General features: G+C 44.5%; 1 protein-coding gene across 1 annotated transcript in view; it reads left to right on the forward strand.

Moving 5' to 3' along the window:
• Positions 1-14190, forward strand: part of LOC125464703 (ras-like protein family member 10B) — a 183454-nt gene extending 169264 nt beyond the window's left edge. Inside the window, exon 4 of the mRNA XM_048557429.1 lies at positions 13920-14190. Coding sequence (XP_048413386.1) covers positions 13920-14190 — 271 coding nt within the window. The remainder of the gene's footprint in view (positions 1-13919) is intronic.
• The last annotated feature ends 5124 nt before the right edge of the window (positions 14191-19314 follow it).

The following is a 19314-nucleotide window of genomic DNA, read 5'->3' on the forward strand; positions in this document are numbered from 1 at the left end:
TACTAACCTCATCCCACCCCCTTGGTCTGTCCGTCCTCTCTGGGCTGACCTATCTCCTCCCTACCTCCCCACCTACACTCACCTTCAGTGGCTCCATCCCCACCTCCTTAACTTGTCTGTCTCCTCTCCACTTATCTTCTCCTCTATCCATCTTCTATCCACCTCCCACGCTCTCCTTATTTATTTCAGATTCCCCTTCCCCTCCCCCATTTCTGAAGAAAGGTCCCGAGCTGAAATGTCAAACTTTCCTGCTCCTCTGATGTTGCTTGGCCTGCTGTGTTCATCCAGCTCTACCCCGTGTTATCTCAGATTCTCCAGCATCAGCAGTTCCTACTATCGCTGTCTCCCCAGAATATTACCTGGGTTTCTGGATTAACAGTCCAGCTATAATACCACGAGGCCTCTGCCCACAGATTAGTAAAGACTATTTAATAGATACTTTATAGTCAGAAGCCATGAAAATTATAATAGACAACAAAATAATGGCAGGATAATTGAACACATTCTGTGTGAACTAAAGACGGAAGGCTTCACAGAAGACTTTCATAAAAGACACGATAACAGCATTAATGGAAGTGGACGAAGTCTTTATGAAATATAAACCATGCTCAATAAATCTACTAGAGTTTTGAGTAGAGACAAGCAGAATAGTTGAAAGAGAACTGGTTGATGTGGTATATTTGAATTTTCAGAAGGCATTTTACAAAGTTCCCACAAAAGAGTTTAATAGGCAAAGTTAAAGCACATGGGATATATTGGGGTGAATTGAGTTTTGATCAACAGGAAACAGAGTGGGAATAAATAGCTCTTTTTCCAAGTGGTAAGCACGTTAACATTTCCCAGCTTGCTGATAAAATACAAAACCGGGCAGAATTGCAAGTTGTGAAGAGGAGGCAAGGAGGCTTCAAAGTGATCCAGACAAGTCGTGATTGGGCAAACTGTGGCAGATGCAGCACATAGTCCTCACGTTATGAATTTATACCGTTCAGCATAAAAAGAAGAGTATTATTTAAATGGTGATATATGGAAGTACCAGGGAATCTGGGTGTCCTTGTACACAAGTCAGTGTAAGCAGACAGGTAGGTACAGCAAGTAATTAGGGGAGCAGATGGAATATTGGCTTTTATTAAAAGAGGATGTGAGTTCAGATGTAGAGATGTCCTACTGCAGTTACACTGGGCCTTGCTAAGACCACAAGGGGAGTATTATATGCAATTTTGGTCTTGAGATATATAAAATTCTAATAGGGCTAGATGGACTGGATGCACGGAGGATGTTTTCCCCTGGTTGGGGTGTTTAGATTCAATGGACAGTGTTAGGACTTGCGGGCAGGCCATTGAAGCAAACCTTTGTTTGCTCTAAGAGTGATGACTTTTTAACCAGACAAGGTCAGGGAGGCCAAGTCACTGAATAAATTTAAGAGCAAGACAGCTATTTCTCAATGTTAAAGGCATCAAAGGGTACGAGGAGAAGGCAGGAATATGACAGAGATAGCGGATCAATCATGGTCATATTGAATGGCAGAGCAGTCTCAAAGGGCCGAATGGCCTATTCTTGTTCCTGGTATCTAAGTTTAACAAGATATAGTGTATTACATGTTAGCAATTATTTACAGGCCACATCAATAGGATAGACATTGTTAGAGATTTTGAGGAGAACCAGATGTTCAGTCTAACTCCTTCATGATCCTCAGCTGTTCTGCCCATGTGACATCATTTGTAGAAGGCAGTACTCATGGAACACCTCAGGTCTTAACCCTTTCAGACCCACACACTAACATCCATTCAGAGATTGTAAGAACTGCTGATGCTGGAGTCAGAGATAACACAGTGTGGTGCTGGAGGCACACAGCAGTTTCTGAAGAAGGGTCCTGACTGAAACGTCAACTTTCCTGCTCTTCTGATGCTGCCTGGCCTGCTGTGTTCATCCAGCTCCATGCTGTGTTATATCAACATCCATTCAGGATGTTTTTTTCTGTTATGTTTTGTTCACAATTAAATATTTTTTATATTGAATCATCTGAGATAAATGGTGGATGAAAGCGTCCTTTATAAATTAGTAATTGGCCAGTTTTCCTGTGATTGGAAATTAATGATTTAGAGGGATTTGGTTACTCATTTTTGATGCTCGGCATTTTCCCTGTCGAAGCTATTTTATCATTGCTACCTTTTGATTTCCTTGATATTAATTGAGTGACTGAATAAATCCCTAATAAACAAGTGAATGGTTCAGGCAGCAGTGATTTCTTATCCTGCAGATGCCTGAATCCTTGCAGAGGGACACATTGAGAAAGGACTTTAATTGTTAAGGGAGCCATATAATCAGAGCAGTTCAATTAGATTTGAGACTTTATCTTTTTACAGGGATCGTTTAATCTATATTTAAACCAACTGAATCATTTGATTGGATTCCAGCCTATTTTCACTCTCAAGTAAATGGTTTTTGCATTAGTCAATTTCCCATATTATACCCAGTCAATCAGTCAGTGCGATTTTGTGGTGCAGTGGTAAAGTCATTACATCTGAGCCAGGAGGCCCAGATTTTAGTCCCACCTGTTCAAGGGGCATGTAATAACATCCCTGAATAGATTGATTAAAAAATATCATGGGCCGAGTTTCCTGCTCCACTGATGCTGCTTGGCCTGCTGTGTTCATCCAGTTAGAACATAGAACCATACAGCGCAGAACAGGCCCTTCGGCCCTCGACCTGTGAACTAATCTAAGCCTCTCCCCCTCAATTATCCCATCATCATCCATATGCTTATCCAAGGACTGTTTAAATGCCCCTAATGTGGCTGAGTTAACTACATTGGCAGGCAAGGCGTTCCATGCCCTTACCACTCTCTGAACAAAGAACATGCCTCTAACATCTGTCTTAAATCTATCACCCCTCAATTTGTAGCTATGCCCTCTTGTACAAGCTGAAGTCATCATCCTCGGAAAAAGACTCTCACTGTCCACCCTATCTAATCCACTGATCATCTTGTATGTCTCTATTAAATCCCCTCTTAGCCTCCTTCTCTCCAATGAGAACAGACCCAAGTCCCTCAGCCTTTCTTCATAGGGCCTGTGCTCCAGACCAGGCAACACCCTGGTAAATCTCCTCTGCACCTTTTCTAATGCTTCCACATCCTTCCTGTAATGGAGCAATCAGAACTGCACGCAATATTCCAAGTGAGGCCGCACTAGCATTTGGTACACCTTGTTATCACAGAAATATGTTACTTGCTTATCACGCTCTGCTTCCTGTTCTGTAAAGTGAGGACTGGAATAGTAACTCAGGGTCTGGGACTCCCACTGGGTCCTACTGGTTTTTTTAAGTAGTACACCATCCTGTGTAATCCCTCCTCAGGCCCTGGCCTAACTGGTAACCTCATGCCCTGCATCCCACAAGGAAAGTGGCTGTGCTCCCAATGCCACTGGCTCGATCTAAGGGCCTGCTTGTTCTGGGATGTCCACTTGGCCAATGGGATCAGTTCTTGATCCATGTCCAAGCTGGGGCAGTTTCTCCCTATCTACACAATCTGCCCACTCATGATTTTGAAAATCTCCTCTTAGCCTTCTCCTTTAAAGGAGAACAGTCCCACCTTCTTCCTAACTCCATACCTGAAGTTTCTTCTTCCTGGAAACACTGCACTCTTTATAAGGCATTCACATCTTTCCTATAATGTGGTGCCCTCAACTGTACACAATACTCCAGTGAAGGTCTAACAAGTGTCTTAGACAACTCTTTGCTCTTGTACTCTAAGCTGCTATTAATAAAGCTGAGGACACTGTATGCTTTAAGTCCTGCTCTCTCTGCCTATCCTGTCATTTTCACTGCTCATATACACCTAGCTTCCTCTGCTCCTGCACCCCCTTTAGAATTGTAATGCCTATTTCATATGGTTTTTCATTGTTCTTCCAACCCAAAGTACTTCACACTTTTCCGAATTGAACCTGATTTGCCACCTATGTGCCCAATCCACCATCCCCTCTATATCCTTCTGGGGTCAACACTGCTGGAAAATGGGATTAAAATAGTTAGGTGGCAGTTCTTGATAGGCATAAATGTGATGGGCTGAATGGCCTTTTTACATGCTGTACACGTCTCCGATTGTTCTCACCGCTTATAATTCTTCCAAGTTCTGTGTGATCTGCAAACTTTGTAACTGCCTCCCGCACGCCTCTAGACCCATAATGTGGAGCAGGAAATGCAAGGGTCCCAATACTAATCCCTGGGCAATTCCGATACAAACCTTTCTCCACTCTGGAAAATATCTATAACTCTGTTTCCTATGAGTCAGCCAATTCTGGATCCAGGTTGCTACTGTCCATTTTCATCACCATTCCTGATTTAAAACTTTCCCTTCCATTTTGTTTTGTAACACTTTCAAATGCCTTCTCAAAATCCATGTATACCACAACAATAGCATTACTTTCATCAACGCTTTCTGTTAATTTTCAAGAAAAGTTTAGAGTTAAATTGATTTTTTTTTAGAAATCCATGCTGATTCTTCTTAATTGAAACCAATCTTTTTCCACGTAGCTAGTAATTCCATCCCAATTAGTTAACTCTGGAATTTCCCCACTGTCGTGGTTAAACTGCCTGGTCTATATTTGAGAAAATGGGAACAGCAGATGCTGGAGAATCTGAGGTAACAAAGTACGGAGCTGGATAAACACAAAAGGCCAAGCAGCATCTGTATTTGCTTGGCTTATTCTTACTAGAACCAGGCTGGAAGGAGGCAGCTTCTGGCACCACCCCAGAACCTTAGGAAGACTGAAAAATAATTGCCAGTGCCCCTGCATCTCCACTTTCATTTCCTTCAATATCCTGGGATATGTATCACCCAGCCTTAGTGTTTTGTAAACTCTAAGTATCAAAATCTATCCTTTCTTATCAATTAGGAATCATTCTAATGACAGGAGTTTCCACATTCTTGCCATACCCGCAGGTGTTTCCTGCAGGACATTCCGATTTCCTCCCACAACCAAAAGATGTGCAGGTTAGGTGGAAATGTGGATTTACAGGGATGGAGCGGCTCTGGGTAGGATGCACTTTTGAAGGTTAGTGTGGACTTGATGGGCTGAATGGCCTGCTTCCACACAGCGGGGATTCTGTGATTCTATGGCTGTGTTCCCTCCTCTCACCATGGGCTGGGCAGCATTTCTCTCTTTGGTAAAAATAGGTGCAAAGGTATTCACTTAAGACCCTAGCAACGCCCCCGCCGTCACATGTAAATCTAATTTTTGGTCTCAAATCAGCCTCACACATATTATTGTTTACAGCTCCTTTCTTCCTGCACATGCTACACAATGTTTCAATTCCATGCAGCTTATATACATCTCTTGTTTTCCAGTTATTTAGAATCCAGTTTAAACACTGTTTCCTATTCCTGATATCCCTATCCTTGACGCAAAGTTTCAGAACTTGGGAAATGCACTCAGGGCCCAGGGACTGACTGGAATATAAGGCATTAGTTTTGAACAGGGGCTGTAATGGACTCGAAACATTAACTGTTTCTCTCTTTGCAAATGCAGCCAGATCTGCTGAGTTTCTCCAGCAATGTCAGCTCCACTTTCACACCTCTGGCATCCAATTGACTTTGCTTTCATTTAAACATTTTGTAAATTTTTTTTACATTTGTCTCAGAGGTCTGAAGTTTACATCATTTAAGAAGCACTTGGTGCCAAGAGCATTTGAAGGGTATAAGAATGAGTAGTTTGCAATGCAACCGGTAAAAACAGTAAGTATTCAGTGTCTGGATAACAAGTGAAAATGTGCCAGTCTCACCATGAAAGCCCTGCCACACGCCACCTGCAGTTGTGGATGGGTAACTGCAGGAAACATGGACATTGTTCAAAAGGACTTTTTCCATAATGGTGAGGTAGACATAGAGGTCAGCGAGATGCAGCATAGAGCTCAGTCCTAGATATTTATTATTCTGGATCTGAAGTTCATGATTTGGTCCTACCGGAACTCGTTAATGAATATGTATTGTGTTTGTACATTTGTGCCATTTGACATTTAAAAGCCACCAGTCAGGAGTAAAAGGCAATTAATAGGGAAATGCGATATTGGCCTTTATTGTGAGGGATTGGGACTATAAGGGGAGGTAGTTAATGCCTCAGTGCTGAGCACCAGCACTTCAGAATGGGGAGTTCCTAGAGACGGTGCACAGCAGATTCACCACAAAAATTATCAGTACCGGTTGCATAAAATAGACTTGTGTTCTCTAGTTGCAGAAGATTGTAAGGTAGTTTGATTGAGATGTTTAAGGAAGTGTTGAAATGATTCATTAGGAGGAGCATAAAGATGATATGTCGTCCAGTTGGAGGTTGAAGTAAATGGGGACATAATCCTGAGACTCAAAAGGGACTTTTTCACATCAAGAAAGAAATTTCACATTGGTGCAAGCACAAAGGGCCAAATAATGTCCATTAGTGCCATAACAATTCTGTGATTGTGTGAAATCTGAACTCCCTTTCCCACAATCTCCACGGATGCTGGGACAATTGGAACTTTCAAGTCTGAGACCCTTTGTTTGATAAGAGCTCAAGGTTCAGGGAGCAACAGCAGATTAACGAAGCTGAGATAGCTACAGATTGGCCAGAATCTAACTGACTGGCAGACCTGGGTCAGGAGGCTGAATGATTTACTGCTGATGCAGTTTTCAAATGATGCCTGTCATTAGCTAAATGCTTTGTTCTTAGCTAAAACAAAAATGATTTTCATGGTTTAATCAAAACCTTCATGATGTGAAGATTGAAAAACTCACTGTCATGAATCAAATAGCATTGCAAAGCCTGAAAACTTGAGCCAAAACGATACAGGATATTCACATTCTATCTTTCCAATGAGTATTCTGAATAAAGAATTTAGTGCTGCATCCTGACGTTTGCTGCTTGTGAAAATGCTCTCATTTTCATTTTGTCTGATGCCAGAATATGTTTCAATGCAAGTTTTGTTTCGAACGTGGCTGTTGTTTGACAGATGCTGGTTGGCAGCAAGTGTCTGGGGGAGGGAGAGGTGAATCAGATGAGCTCGCTCCTGGTCTTTCACCATTTCTGCACACAAGGGCAGAAACAGAGCCAGGACCCTGACAACTAGCATTTCCTGTACCGTTCAAAATTCAGAAGTACTGATGGAAATCATACCACCACTTTTGGCATCCCTGTCTGAAATAAGCAGAGAACGTTTGATTTCTATTTCAACCTTTTGCGAAAAAGGAGACCATTCAGCCCATTAAGCCTTGCTGGTTCTTTGGAAGAGTTTTCAATAAGTGCCCCTAAGTAGCGCCTCTTTCTCTATAGCCCTATAAAAATTTTCTTTAAAAACATTCCAACCCTTTCTGAAATTTGTTACAGAATCCGTTTCCATAGTCTTCTCAGGCCGAGTGTTCTGGATCATAAGCACCATTTTCCCCTCGTGTTCTCACCAGTTTTATTTATTGCTAATTATTTTTAAACCTTCTCTTCTGCTTAATGATGTTCCTTCCAGCAGAAACAGATGTTGCACCATCTTTAAATGTCCCCTTAACCTTCCCTGCCCTAAAATGAACAATCCCAGCTCCTCCAGTCTCCTCATAAGACTGAAGTTCCTCATCCCTGAAACCACGCCAGTAAATTTCCACAATCTCCCTCCAGAGTTCTTTTAATATGTAACACTTTAAAGTGTGCTGCTCAAAGGTTTAGTAATTTCCTAGCTTTTGCAGTCCATGCCTGACAGCTGAGCATCGTGCCTTTTGGAATCACACTCGTCAAGTTGTCCTCCCAAGTACAAAGGCTTGGACACATGTACCCACAGATTCCATTCCCACACTGCTTTAAAATTGCCAACCAACTCATTAATGTTGTCCCTTCCCCATTTTCCCCAGTAAAATGTACACCACATGACATTTCATCTAAAAATGAATAACTCCTCCTGTGAACTCAGCAGTTCCCAAAAGGTCATATGGAGAGGTAAAGGACAAAGCATTGCAAATTTTCAAATCATTAACCATAGCAACTCAAGTTGGCAGAGACACTGGAAGCAGTGATTAAGTTGTTAGAGCAATTAAAAGTAACAGTATCAGATTGACGGAGCCATCATTAGTGTGAGCAAAAGATGCAGGTTCATTTCTGGATAAGCGCAATTTCAGGACTTTAGAAGTCAAACTTATATTTTGTTAACCACTTAGAGACCATACACAGCACTGATCCCCAATTAAATGGAAGCACCAGTGAAGTTGCATGACAGATTTCTAAGTGTCATGTCTGAACTGAGAAGTTATAACTTCCAGCAAAGCCTAAGAGGTGACCTCACAGATCCTTTTCAGATTATCAATAAGTTTGAAAGGGTAGATAAACATGGAAACAATGGGTCTACCTGAACAGTCCTGTTGGTGTATTTTTTGCAGGAGACTGAAATGAACTTTGCGGCGCTGGGGGGGGCTAGTAGCTTGGAAGCAAATGGGGGGAGATCACCGGATGAAATGAGATCCGTAACCATAGTGGATATAATGGCCTGATGTGCTATGGTGGGATCATGGTCCAGGGGAAGGTGGGAGGAGATTGCCGAGCCTTTGGCATTGATCTTTAACTTGTCATTGTCTACAGGAATAGTGCCAGACGACTGGAGGATAGCAAATGTGGTTCCCCTGTTCAAGAAAGGGAGTAGAGACAATTCTGGTAATTATAGACCAGTGAGCCTTACCTCAGTTGTTGGTAAATTGTTGGAAAAGGTTATAAGGGATAGGATTTATAAACATCTAGAAAAGAATATATTGATTAGGGATAGTCAGCACGGTTTTGTGAAGGGTAAGTCGTGCCTAACAAACCTTATTGAGTTCTTTGAGAAGGTGACCAAACAGGTAGATGAGAGTAAACCGGTTGATACGATGTATATGGATGTCAGCAAAGCGTTCAATAAGGTTGCCCACAGTAGGCTATTGCACAAAATGCCGAGGAATGGGATTGTGGGAGAGATAGCAGTTTGGATCGGAAATTGGCTTGCTGAAAGAAGACAGAGGGTGGTAGTTGATGGGAAATGTTCATCCTGGAGACCAGATACTCGTGGTGTACCACAAGGGTCGGTGTTGGGTCCACTGCTGTTTGTCATTTTCAAAAAAGACCTGGATGAGGGCGTGGAAGGATGGGTTAGTAAATTTGCAGACGACACTAAGGTCGGTGGAGTTGTGGATAGTGACGAAGGATGCTGTAGGTTGCAGAGACATACATAAGCTGCAGAGCTGGTCAGAGAGGTGGCAAATGGAGTTTAATGCGGACAAGTGTGAGGTGATGCACTTTGGTAGGAGTAACCGGAAGGCAAAGTACTGGGCTAATGGTAAGATTCTTGGTAGTGTAGATGAGCAGAGAGATCTCGGTGTCCATGTACACTGATCCTTGAAAGTTGCCACCCAGGTTGACAGGGCTGTTAAGAAGGCATACAGTGTTTTAGCTTTTATTAACAGAGGGATCGAGTTCCAGAACCAAGAGGTTATGCTGCAGCAGTAGAAAACTCTGGTGTGGCCGCACTTGGAGTATTGTGTACAGTTCTGGTCACCGCATTATAAGGAGGATGTGGAAGCTTTGGAAAGGGTGCAGAGGAGATTCACTAGGATGTTGCCTGGTATGGAGGGAAGGTCTTACGAGGAAAGGCTGAGGGACTTGAGGCTGTTTTTGTTAGAAAGAAGAAGGTTGAGAGGTGACTTAAATGAAATGTATAAAATAATCAGAGGGTTAGATAGGGTGGATAGGGAGAGCCTTTTTCCTAGGATGGTGATGGCGAGCACAAGGGGCATAGCTTTAAATTGAGGGGTGAAAGATATAGGACAGATGTCAGAGGTAGTTTCTTTACTCAGAGAGTAGTAAGGGAATGGAACGCTTTGCTTGCAACGGTAGTAGATTCGCCAACTTTAAGTACATTTAAGTTGTCATTGGATAAGCATATGGACGTACATGGAATAGTGTAGGTTAGATGGGCTTGAGATCGGTGTGACAGGTCGGCACAGCATCAAGGGCCGAAGGGCCTGTACTGTGCTGTAATGTCCTATGTTCTATATGTTATTTTAAGTGCAAAGTAACTGTGGATGTTGGAAATCTGAAATGTTGTAAACTTAGCAGGTTTGGTAACATCTGAGAGGTGGGAAACTTTGAGAACTTCCTGAAGAACGGTCACAGACCTGAGGCGTTTATTCTGAAGCTCTCTCCACAGATACTGGCAGAGCTGCTGAGTATTTTTTAGCATTTTCTACCGTAAATATAAGATAACAAGGTAATGAGCAAGTTAGACAAAAGAGAGCTAGTGGATGTGATTAATTAGATTCCCTATAGTGTGGAAACAGGCTCTTTGGCCCAACAAGTCCACACCGTCCCTTGGAGCATCCCACTCAGACCCATGCCCCTATAACCAACACACCCCTGAACACTACGGAAATTTTGCATGGCCAATCCACCTAGCCTGCACATCTTTGGACTGCGGGAGGAAACTGGAGTGTCTGGAGGAAGCCCACACAGACATGGGGAGAATGTGCAAACTCCACACAGACAGTTGCCTGAGGCTGGAATTGAACCTGGGACCCTGGCACTGTGAGGCTGCAGTGCTAACCACTGAGCCACCGTGCTGCCCCTAGTCTTCCTATATTCAAAAAGTATTGAATTGTGCTGATCTGTTTGGATTTCCAGAAGGCTGCCAAATAAGATAAGAGCCAATGATTCTGGGGGCAAGATACTGGCATGGAGAGAGGATTAGTTGACTGGCAGAAGGCAGAGAGTAGGGATAAAGAGGTCTTTTTCAGGATGGTAGCTGGTGACTAGTGGATTTCCACAGGGGTCTGTGTTAGGACTGCAACTATACACATTCTACATCAATGATCTGGCCGAAGAAACTAAGGGCATTGTCTCTAAGTTTGCAGATGACTCAAAGGTAAGTGGACGGACAGGCAATGGTGAGAAAGTGGGGAGGCTGCAAAAGGATTTGGACAGGCTAGGAGGGTGAGCAAAGAAGTGGTAGATGGAATACAACGTGGAAAAGTGAGAGTTTAGGTACTTTCCTAGGAAGAATAAGAGGCATGGACTATTTTCTAAATGGACAAAGGCTTTGGAAATCTTAAACACAAAGGGACTTAGGAGCCCTAGTTCAGGATTTTCCTTAGGCTAATATGCAAGTTCAGTTGATAGTTAGGAGGCAAATGCAATGTTAGTTTTCAGTTCAAGAGGGCTAGAATGCAAGAGCAGAGTTGTACCACTGAGGCTGTATAAGGTTCTGGTCAGACCGTATACGGAATATTGAGAGCAGCTTTGGACCCCATATTGAAGGATGGTGCGTGCTGGTGTTAGAGGTGGTCCAGAGGAGGCTCACAAGAATGATCTTACAAATGAAAGGTTTTCATATGAGGAGTGGTTGAGGACTCTGGGTCTGTACTCGATGGAGTTTAGAAGGATAAGGAAATATCGTATCAAGGGCAGGCCTCATACAGTTGATGGTAGGACCCTAGGTAGTGTTGCAGAACAGAAATTTGGGTCAGTTATTGAATTGAATTGAATTAGCTTTGTTGTTGCATGTACTCATGTGGGATACAGTGAAAAGATTACAATCACCACTTATGGCACCATCTTAGATACGAAAGTACCTAAGTACAGATTCTTGAGTACAAATTCTTAGGATAAAGAAATTAGAAAATCAAGGAAATAAAAATTCCAGCATTACAGACCTTCAAAAGAGCAAAATCAAAGTAATACGTTAGAAAAATAAACAAATAGCAGAATAAAAATCCTTCCACAATAATAAAAGTAATTTAAAAACAGAGAATAAGACAAAGTACACTTAAGACCATTTCATGGTTCCGGGCTCGAGGACCCAACCCTTCATTGAAATCCTGGGCCAGACCCGTCACGATGCCAAAGGAAACGATGTGTGGAGCCACAGGTTGGCTGAAGTCACCGCAAGGAGACCCAGGTCAATGCCAACAAAAACAGCTACCAATGCCACCAGTCCAACCATGCCACCTGCAGAAGCCTCAAGGAAAACCCGGGCCACTGGAATCCCGAGCTTGGACCCTCCGCGTCCACAGCTGCCACGGAAGCATCCATAAAGGAATGGCCGGATCCACACTGTCCTCCACTGCAGCAGCCTCCAGGAACTTCCTTCCTCACCCGAAGCTCCCAAATGAAGGGGAGACGCCCCTGATGTTCAGTCAGCTCGACTACGCAGAAGCTGCCAGGAAACCCAGACTAGCCTCCAACATCACTGTCATGAGTCCGTGTGCTGGGCCTCCTCGAGGTGGAGAGCGTGTTTAAGAAGGCAATTACCACACTTGGATTCACTGCTCAGACCTTTGAGTATAGGAGTTGTGATGTTATGTTGAGGTTGTACAGGACATTGGTGAGATCTCTCCTGGAATACTGTGTCCCAGTTCTGGTCACCCTGTTATAGGCAGGATATTTTTAAATTGGAGAGGGTTCAGAAAAGATTTACCAGGATGTTGCCAGGTATGGAAGGTTGAGTTATAAAACTAGGCTGGGACTGGGACGTCTTCCCTGGAGTGTGACTTTATAGAGGCTTATAGAATCATGCGGGGTAGAGATAAGGTGAATAGCAAAGGTTTCTTTTCCCCCCCAAGATGGGGGACTTAGAAACTACGTGCTGTATTTTTAAGATGAGAGGAGAAAGTTTTAAAAGGGTCAGGAGGGGCAACTTTTTTTTAAAAATCACAGCGAGTGGTTCGTGCATGGAACGAGCTGCCAGAGGAAGTGGTGGATGTGGGTATAGTTACAACATTTAAAAGACATTTGGATAAGTACATGAATAGGAAAAGTTTGGAGGGATACAGACCAAACACAAGTAAGTGGGACTAGTTTAGATTGGGAAAATGGTCAGCATAGACTGGTTGAACTGAAGGGTCTGTTTCCATGCTGTATGACTCAATACTCTACCTCATTGAAACTTACAGGATACTGAGAGGCCTGGATAGAGCGAATGTGGAGAAGATGTTTCCACGAGTAGGAACAAAGCCTCCAAATGAAGGGACTGTCCTTTAGAACTGAGACGAGGAGGAAGTTCATCAGCCAGAGGGTGGTGAATATGTGGAACTCATTGCTGCAGAGGGTTGTGGAGGCCAAGTTACTGAGTGTACTTAAGACAGAGGTTCTTGATCAGTGTAGGGATCAAAGGTTACAGGGAGAAGGCAGGAGAATGGGGTCGGGTTGAGAAGCATATCAGCCATGGCTGAATGGTAGAGCAGACTCAATGGGCCGAACGGCCTAATTCTGCACCTATGTCTAATGCTATTGCTTTTTGGTGGGTGAATAATAATTAAGTTGTAAATATAATAATAATCACTTGTATATCCCATAAGAAGCTGAAGACAAACACCTTCATTCAGGGAGCAATGCAAATGTGGACTTGAAAATGCCAGCGTAAATTGAGATGAACAGTCGGGATGAATTGAAGAGGAAAGCAGGAAATGAGATGAGGGAGAAAGGTGTGAAGTTGGGGTGGCAGGGGTTGGGAGAAACAGAACAAGACAGCTCGATGGAATGGGTCAAGGCCAGCATCAAGAGGCTGGGCTGAATGGTCTGTTTCTGTTCCGCAAATTCTGCAACGGGATGGCTGAAGCGGGGGGGGGGGGGGGGGGGGGGTTCCATCCCGAACGGAGGTGGGGGGGGGGGGTTGCCAAGTTTGGTCATTTCCAGTTCCAAAGCGAAACACCTGAGCCCTGTCCTCCTCTACTCTGCTCTGTGGGTTTTCTCCGACCCATCCTGCAGCCCTCACTACCCCTACTCGGGCAGTGCAGCTGCAGTTCTGGTCGAAGGGAGGGGTAGGGGGGAAAAGGTGGGATTGGGAGTTAGGGCTGGCAGTGAGGAAACCGTTTTGGGGAGCCTGACATCTCGCGTGCTCAGCCATTTTTTTCCCTTTGACCCTCTCTATCTCTCTCTCTGTCTACTCTTTCCTCGCAGGATGATCGGGACAAACGAGATCCCCATCATTATTGTCGGCAACAAGCGGGACTTACAGCGGGGACGCGTCATTCCCAGGCGGAACGTCTCCAACCTCGTGAAGAAGACGTGGAAGTGCGGCTACATCGAGTGCTCGGCCAAGTATAACTGGCACATCCTCATGCTCTTCAACGAACTCTTAAAGACGGTTGGGTGCGTGCGCTGCCGGCACGTGCACGCTGCCATCCGCTTCCAGGGAGCCCTACGGCGGAACCGGTGTACGGTCATGTGACCTCACCCCCCGCCCCACCCCCCCTTACCGCTCGGACTTCTGGGAGTGTGCTAGTGAGGTGGGGGTGTGCTCCCCGGGCCTATGTATCGGGCCGATTTTCTTTTCTCAACCGCATGCGGCACACGATGTTGCAGCTCCGCCTTGCGTGCCCTGGAGATGGGCGTGCCCGGTTTTACCGGAACTTCAAACCCGTGCCTCCCCGTGTGCTGAGCTGTAAAGTAGTAAACTTTCCCCCCCCACTCCAATCCCCCTCGTCACGACTAACTTCCATTCGTCACGAGTAGCGTCCTATGAGTTTGCTCAGCAATAACTAATCCAAAGGACTTGGGAACACCATGCGAGCTTTGGCACCGGCCCACCGGCTGATCTGTGTTCCGACCTAGTGCCCGTCACAACGCAGCGGGGAGCACAGGCCTAGGGGCTTCACGTTCGTAATCTGCATCACAGGTTGGTTAAGAGAGCTTGCCTTCGTCCCTCAGACCTTTGAGTACGCGAGTTGGGACTTGGCGTTAAGGTTGTGCAGCACATTGGTGAGGCCTGTTCTGAAATACAGTGTCTCATTACCACGAGAAGGATTAGAGAGCGTTCCAAAGAGATTTGCCAGGATGTGGTCGGGAACAGAGGTTTGAGTTACAGGGATGGCCCGGGACCTTTTTTATTCCACTGGAACTTATGAGGTTGAGGGGTGACCTTCTAGAGGTTTATAATATCATGAGGGGGTACAGCTGAAGTGAATAGCAAAGGTCTTTTCGCTCGGCTGGGGGAGTTCGAAACTACGAAGCATAATTTTAAGGTGAGAGGAGAAAGGTTTAGAAAGGGCATGAGGGGCAACTGACTTCCACAGAGAGTGGTCTCTGTGTGGAATGTAATTCCAGAAGAAGTGGTGGATGTGGCTACAGTCACAATGTTTGAAAGACATTCTGATAAAAACACAAAAGCAAAAGTTGGAGGGATATGGGTCAAATGCAGGCAAGTGGGACTAGTTTGGTTTGGGAACATGGACAGTGTGGATTAGTTGGGTGTTTCTGAGCTGTATGACTCTCAGCTCCAGCTCAGAAGCTTGTGGGTTTCACTCTAGCTCAGCAGAGACCTCAGCACAAAACCTAGGCCCCTGGAGCACTACCAGGGGTGGTATCACTTGAATATTATCTGGCAGTCCTACATGATACTGAGTCAGTTGAGCTCTGCTCACCTTGGCATTAATCCCCGAATGAACATGGCCCTAGATCAGACCACCTGGAATTTGCTACTGAGTGATGATGCTTTTCATAGACTGATTCACACAATTCTTGTGGTACTTTGTTTGGGTGTAAAACTCTTTGGTTTTTCCTGAGGCTGTGATTCCAGCTCCCAAATGAGGGCTTTAAGAAGCAGCTTGTCGACAAAAGTGCTATCTGCCAAGGAGCTATTTCCTGTCTTCGATTGAACAGCTTCAGGTCAAAGGAGACAACTGGGGGTGGGTGTTGTAATGGGAGAGAGACTCACTGAGCTCTTCACAGGGAGAGGAGGAAAACCTCTCGAAGGTGGGCATCCTTAGAAGAGACTTTGCTTGCTATCGGTGACTTGGATGTCAGGGCGAAGGGTTTCAGCCTGAAGTATCGACTTCCCTGCTCCTCGGAGGCTGTCTGACCCGTTGTGCTTTTCCAGCCTCACACCGACAGACTCTGGCTTTCAGTGTCTGCAGTCCTTATTGTCTCCTATTCCCTGTCTTCTTTGGTTGTCCCAGCAGCTGGAACCTGGAGAACTTTGTGCAGTTGTCTCAGTATTAGATTCATGGGATGAAGGGCCCCCCCTTATTCTGTCTCCCCCAAGGGCTGGGAGTCTAACAAATGCAGAAAACACTCAGGAAGGATCACCAGTGAGCAACAATCTGAAAGCGCACTGTCTTTCAATAGGGATTAGCCATTAATATCTGTCAGTTCCTGTGACTGAATTGCTCGAATAAACAAGTGATCCTAGACATCCAATATTACTGATCAAGGACAGTAATGATAATACATTCTCCTGCTCGTCAACCATACATAATTTTTTGGATCATGAGAGAGTAGAACTGTGTTAGACGTTCTAACTATTAAGCAACACGCAGGTTTAAAGAACGGCTTTTTATTTCCATTTGTGAGGTCCAATCAGTAAAATAAAATCAAAATACTGCAAATGCTTCCATCTGAAATAGGTACAGAAAGTGCTGGAGAAACTCTGCAAGTCTGGCAACATCTGTGGACAGAGAAACAAAGTTAACATTTCCAATCTGATATGACTCTTCTACAGATGCTAGCCGACCTGCTGAGTATTTCTAACGTCCTGTTTTAACGTTAAGGAAATCCCAGGCTGCCGTACACCCAATGAGAGCTTCTGAAGTGTCGTCACTGTTGTGATTTTAGAGTGATTTGAACTCTGAGGTACTGAGGTGTCAGTGTCAACGAGTAAATCTTTAAATAGGCAACCCAAAACACACACATACGCACACAGACACGCACACATGCAGACACACACACATACAGACACACACACATATACAGACACACACACATATACAGACACACACACATATACAGACACACACACACAGACACACACACATACAGACACACACGCACACATACACACACACAGTTGCGCGCACGCAGACATACACACGCGCACACACACACACAGACATACACACACACACAGACATTCACACACACCGACACACACACACATACACACTCACACAGACACAAACACACTCACACACGGACGTATACACATACACAGACATGCACACACATATACACACTCACACAGACACAAACACACACACAGACATACACACTCACACAGACATATACACAGACACACACACAGACATGCACACACACAGACATACACACTGACACAGACACAAACACACACACAGACATATACACATACACAGACACACACACACACACACACAATTGTTCTGAACAAACCTCTGCAAGGAATTTGCCAGTAACCAAAGTGACTATAAATATGTAAATTCCAGACAGTAGGGAAAGAGCATCACATCTGTTTCTTCGCTCAAAGATTGGTGGGATTGGGTTTAAAACTACAGATGCCAGTCCGTTGCCAGGCTCAGGAGTATTTACATGTTGCAGGCTTGACGGTGGTGGTGATGGTTGGAGAGTCGTGGTGAAGGGGCCCGTGAGTTGTTTCTCATGCAGCTGGATCACCTTCCTCTGATGAGGTGTGGAGGGGAGTGGCGCATGGAGCAGCAGCCTGTCACGTTGGCTTGGCCCTGTCGCATGGGTTCGAGTAACAGTGTCCCAAACTTTACCTGACAGTGGATTAAACCAGTTGCTCAGATTTAACCCCTTCACCTCATACCATCGTCACCTCCTTACACCTTCCCCCAATACCAATTACTCACTTTACGGTGTAAATCATTGTTTGTGGTGAATTCAGATAAGATTCCAATTATTCAACACCAACTTTTCATAAGGAAGTAATTGAAATGTTATCTTCACAATGTTGACAGCAATTCATAGCTCAAGGGATTAGTTCACTACAGATTGACCAATTAACCCTTAAATAATGTCCCTTGTATTGAATTAGCTCAGTGTATGGCTGTTTTCAAATGGTATCGGTGTGATTGCTCTCTTGAGCAGCCTGGTGAATCTTGAACTGTGGTCGTCTCCTATCCTTGACCATCTGCCTATCAGCTCACTGCTGTTTGTGTGAGCTTGCTGTGTGGAATTTGGCTGCCAGGAGTTAAAACAAAAATATGTTTCGTTGGCTGTAAAGTGCTTCAAGATGGCCAGTGATCATGAAATATCTTTTATAAGTGCAAGTGCTTCCTGTTTTCCCACTGTTTTACTCATCTGTTATTTAGTCAGCAAATGCTTCACTAGGAGTCCATCTCCACAGTCAATGCTGTTGAAAACAAAGCAAGCTGTAGCATGGTCGCTCAGTGGTTAGCCCTGCAGCTGCATGGTGCTAAGGGCCTGGGTTCAATCCCAGCCTTGCGTAACTGTCTGTTTGGAGTTTGTATGTTTTCCCCGTGTCTGTGTCGGTTTCCTCTGGATGCTCTGGTTTCCTCCCATAGACCAAAGATGAACAGGTGAGTTAGATTAACAGTGCTAAATTGCCTGTAGAGCCCAGGGATGGTTAAATTAGCTGTAGGAAATGCAAAGTTACAGAGATAGAGGAGGGGGTTGAGTCTGGATATGATGCTGTTCTATGAGTTGGTGTGGAATTGTTGGGCTGTTTCTGCACTCTAGGAATTCTGTAAAAGAATTTGAATTTACAGTCAAGATTACTGACCATTTCAAAGCACATTACAGCCAATCAAAAGGTTTTGACTGGTCAGCGCTACTGTTGTATTTTAGGAAAATCAGTACTGTAGCCAGTTGGAACAGTAAGCTCTCACATACAGGAGTGTGATTATAACTAAAAAAAAATCTGTTTTGGCGATGTTGATTGAAGGATATATTTTGACCAGGGAACTGAAGATAGCTGAGATACTAGGAACTGCAGATGCTGGAGAACCTGAGATAACAAGGTGTGGAGCTGGATGAACACAGCAGGCGAAGCAGCATTAGAGGAGCAGGAAAGCTGACGTTTCGATGAAGGGTCTAGGCCCGAAATGTCAGCTTTCCTGCTCCTAAGATGCTCCTTGGCCTGCTGTGTTCAACTGAAGATAGCATCTGTTTTCTCACAAATCAGTGCTATTGGATATTTGCATTCGCTTCACAGCACAGATGCGGCAAAAACTGAAGTTGCTATAAAGGCTCAGTAGGTCTGGCAACATCTGTGGAGAGAAAACAGAGTTAACGTTTCAGGTCCAGTGACCTTTCCTCAGAACTGATGGTAGCTAGGAAAAATTTGGTTTTTATGCAGGACATGTGGTGGGAAGGGGTAAGGTGGAAACGATCGGGGGAGATTTAGCCAAAGGAGAGACAAGAACAGTTTGGGCTGATGAAAGAGTGGATAATGGTTAGCATAGGAGAATATTTGGCTACTAGTGGAAACAATGAGTGGTTAATGATGCAGTGTATGTAATCATGTGATCACAAGGTTGGGGGGTTAAGGAAAAGGAGAAGGTGCCTCAAGCCTAAAAATTGCTAAACTCATTATTGAGTCCGGAAGGCGTGGTGTTCCCAA

The sequence above is a fragment of the Stegostoma tigrinum genome, chromosome 27, assembly GCF_030684315.1.
Source record: "Stegostoma tigrinum isolate sSteTig4 chromosome 27, sSteTig4.hap1, whole genome shotgun sequence".
NCBI classification, from domain to species: domain Eukaryota; kingdom Metazoa; phylum Chordata; class Chondrichthyes; order Orectolobiformes; family Stegostomatidae; genus Stegostoma; species Stegostoma tigrinum.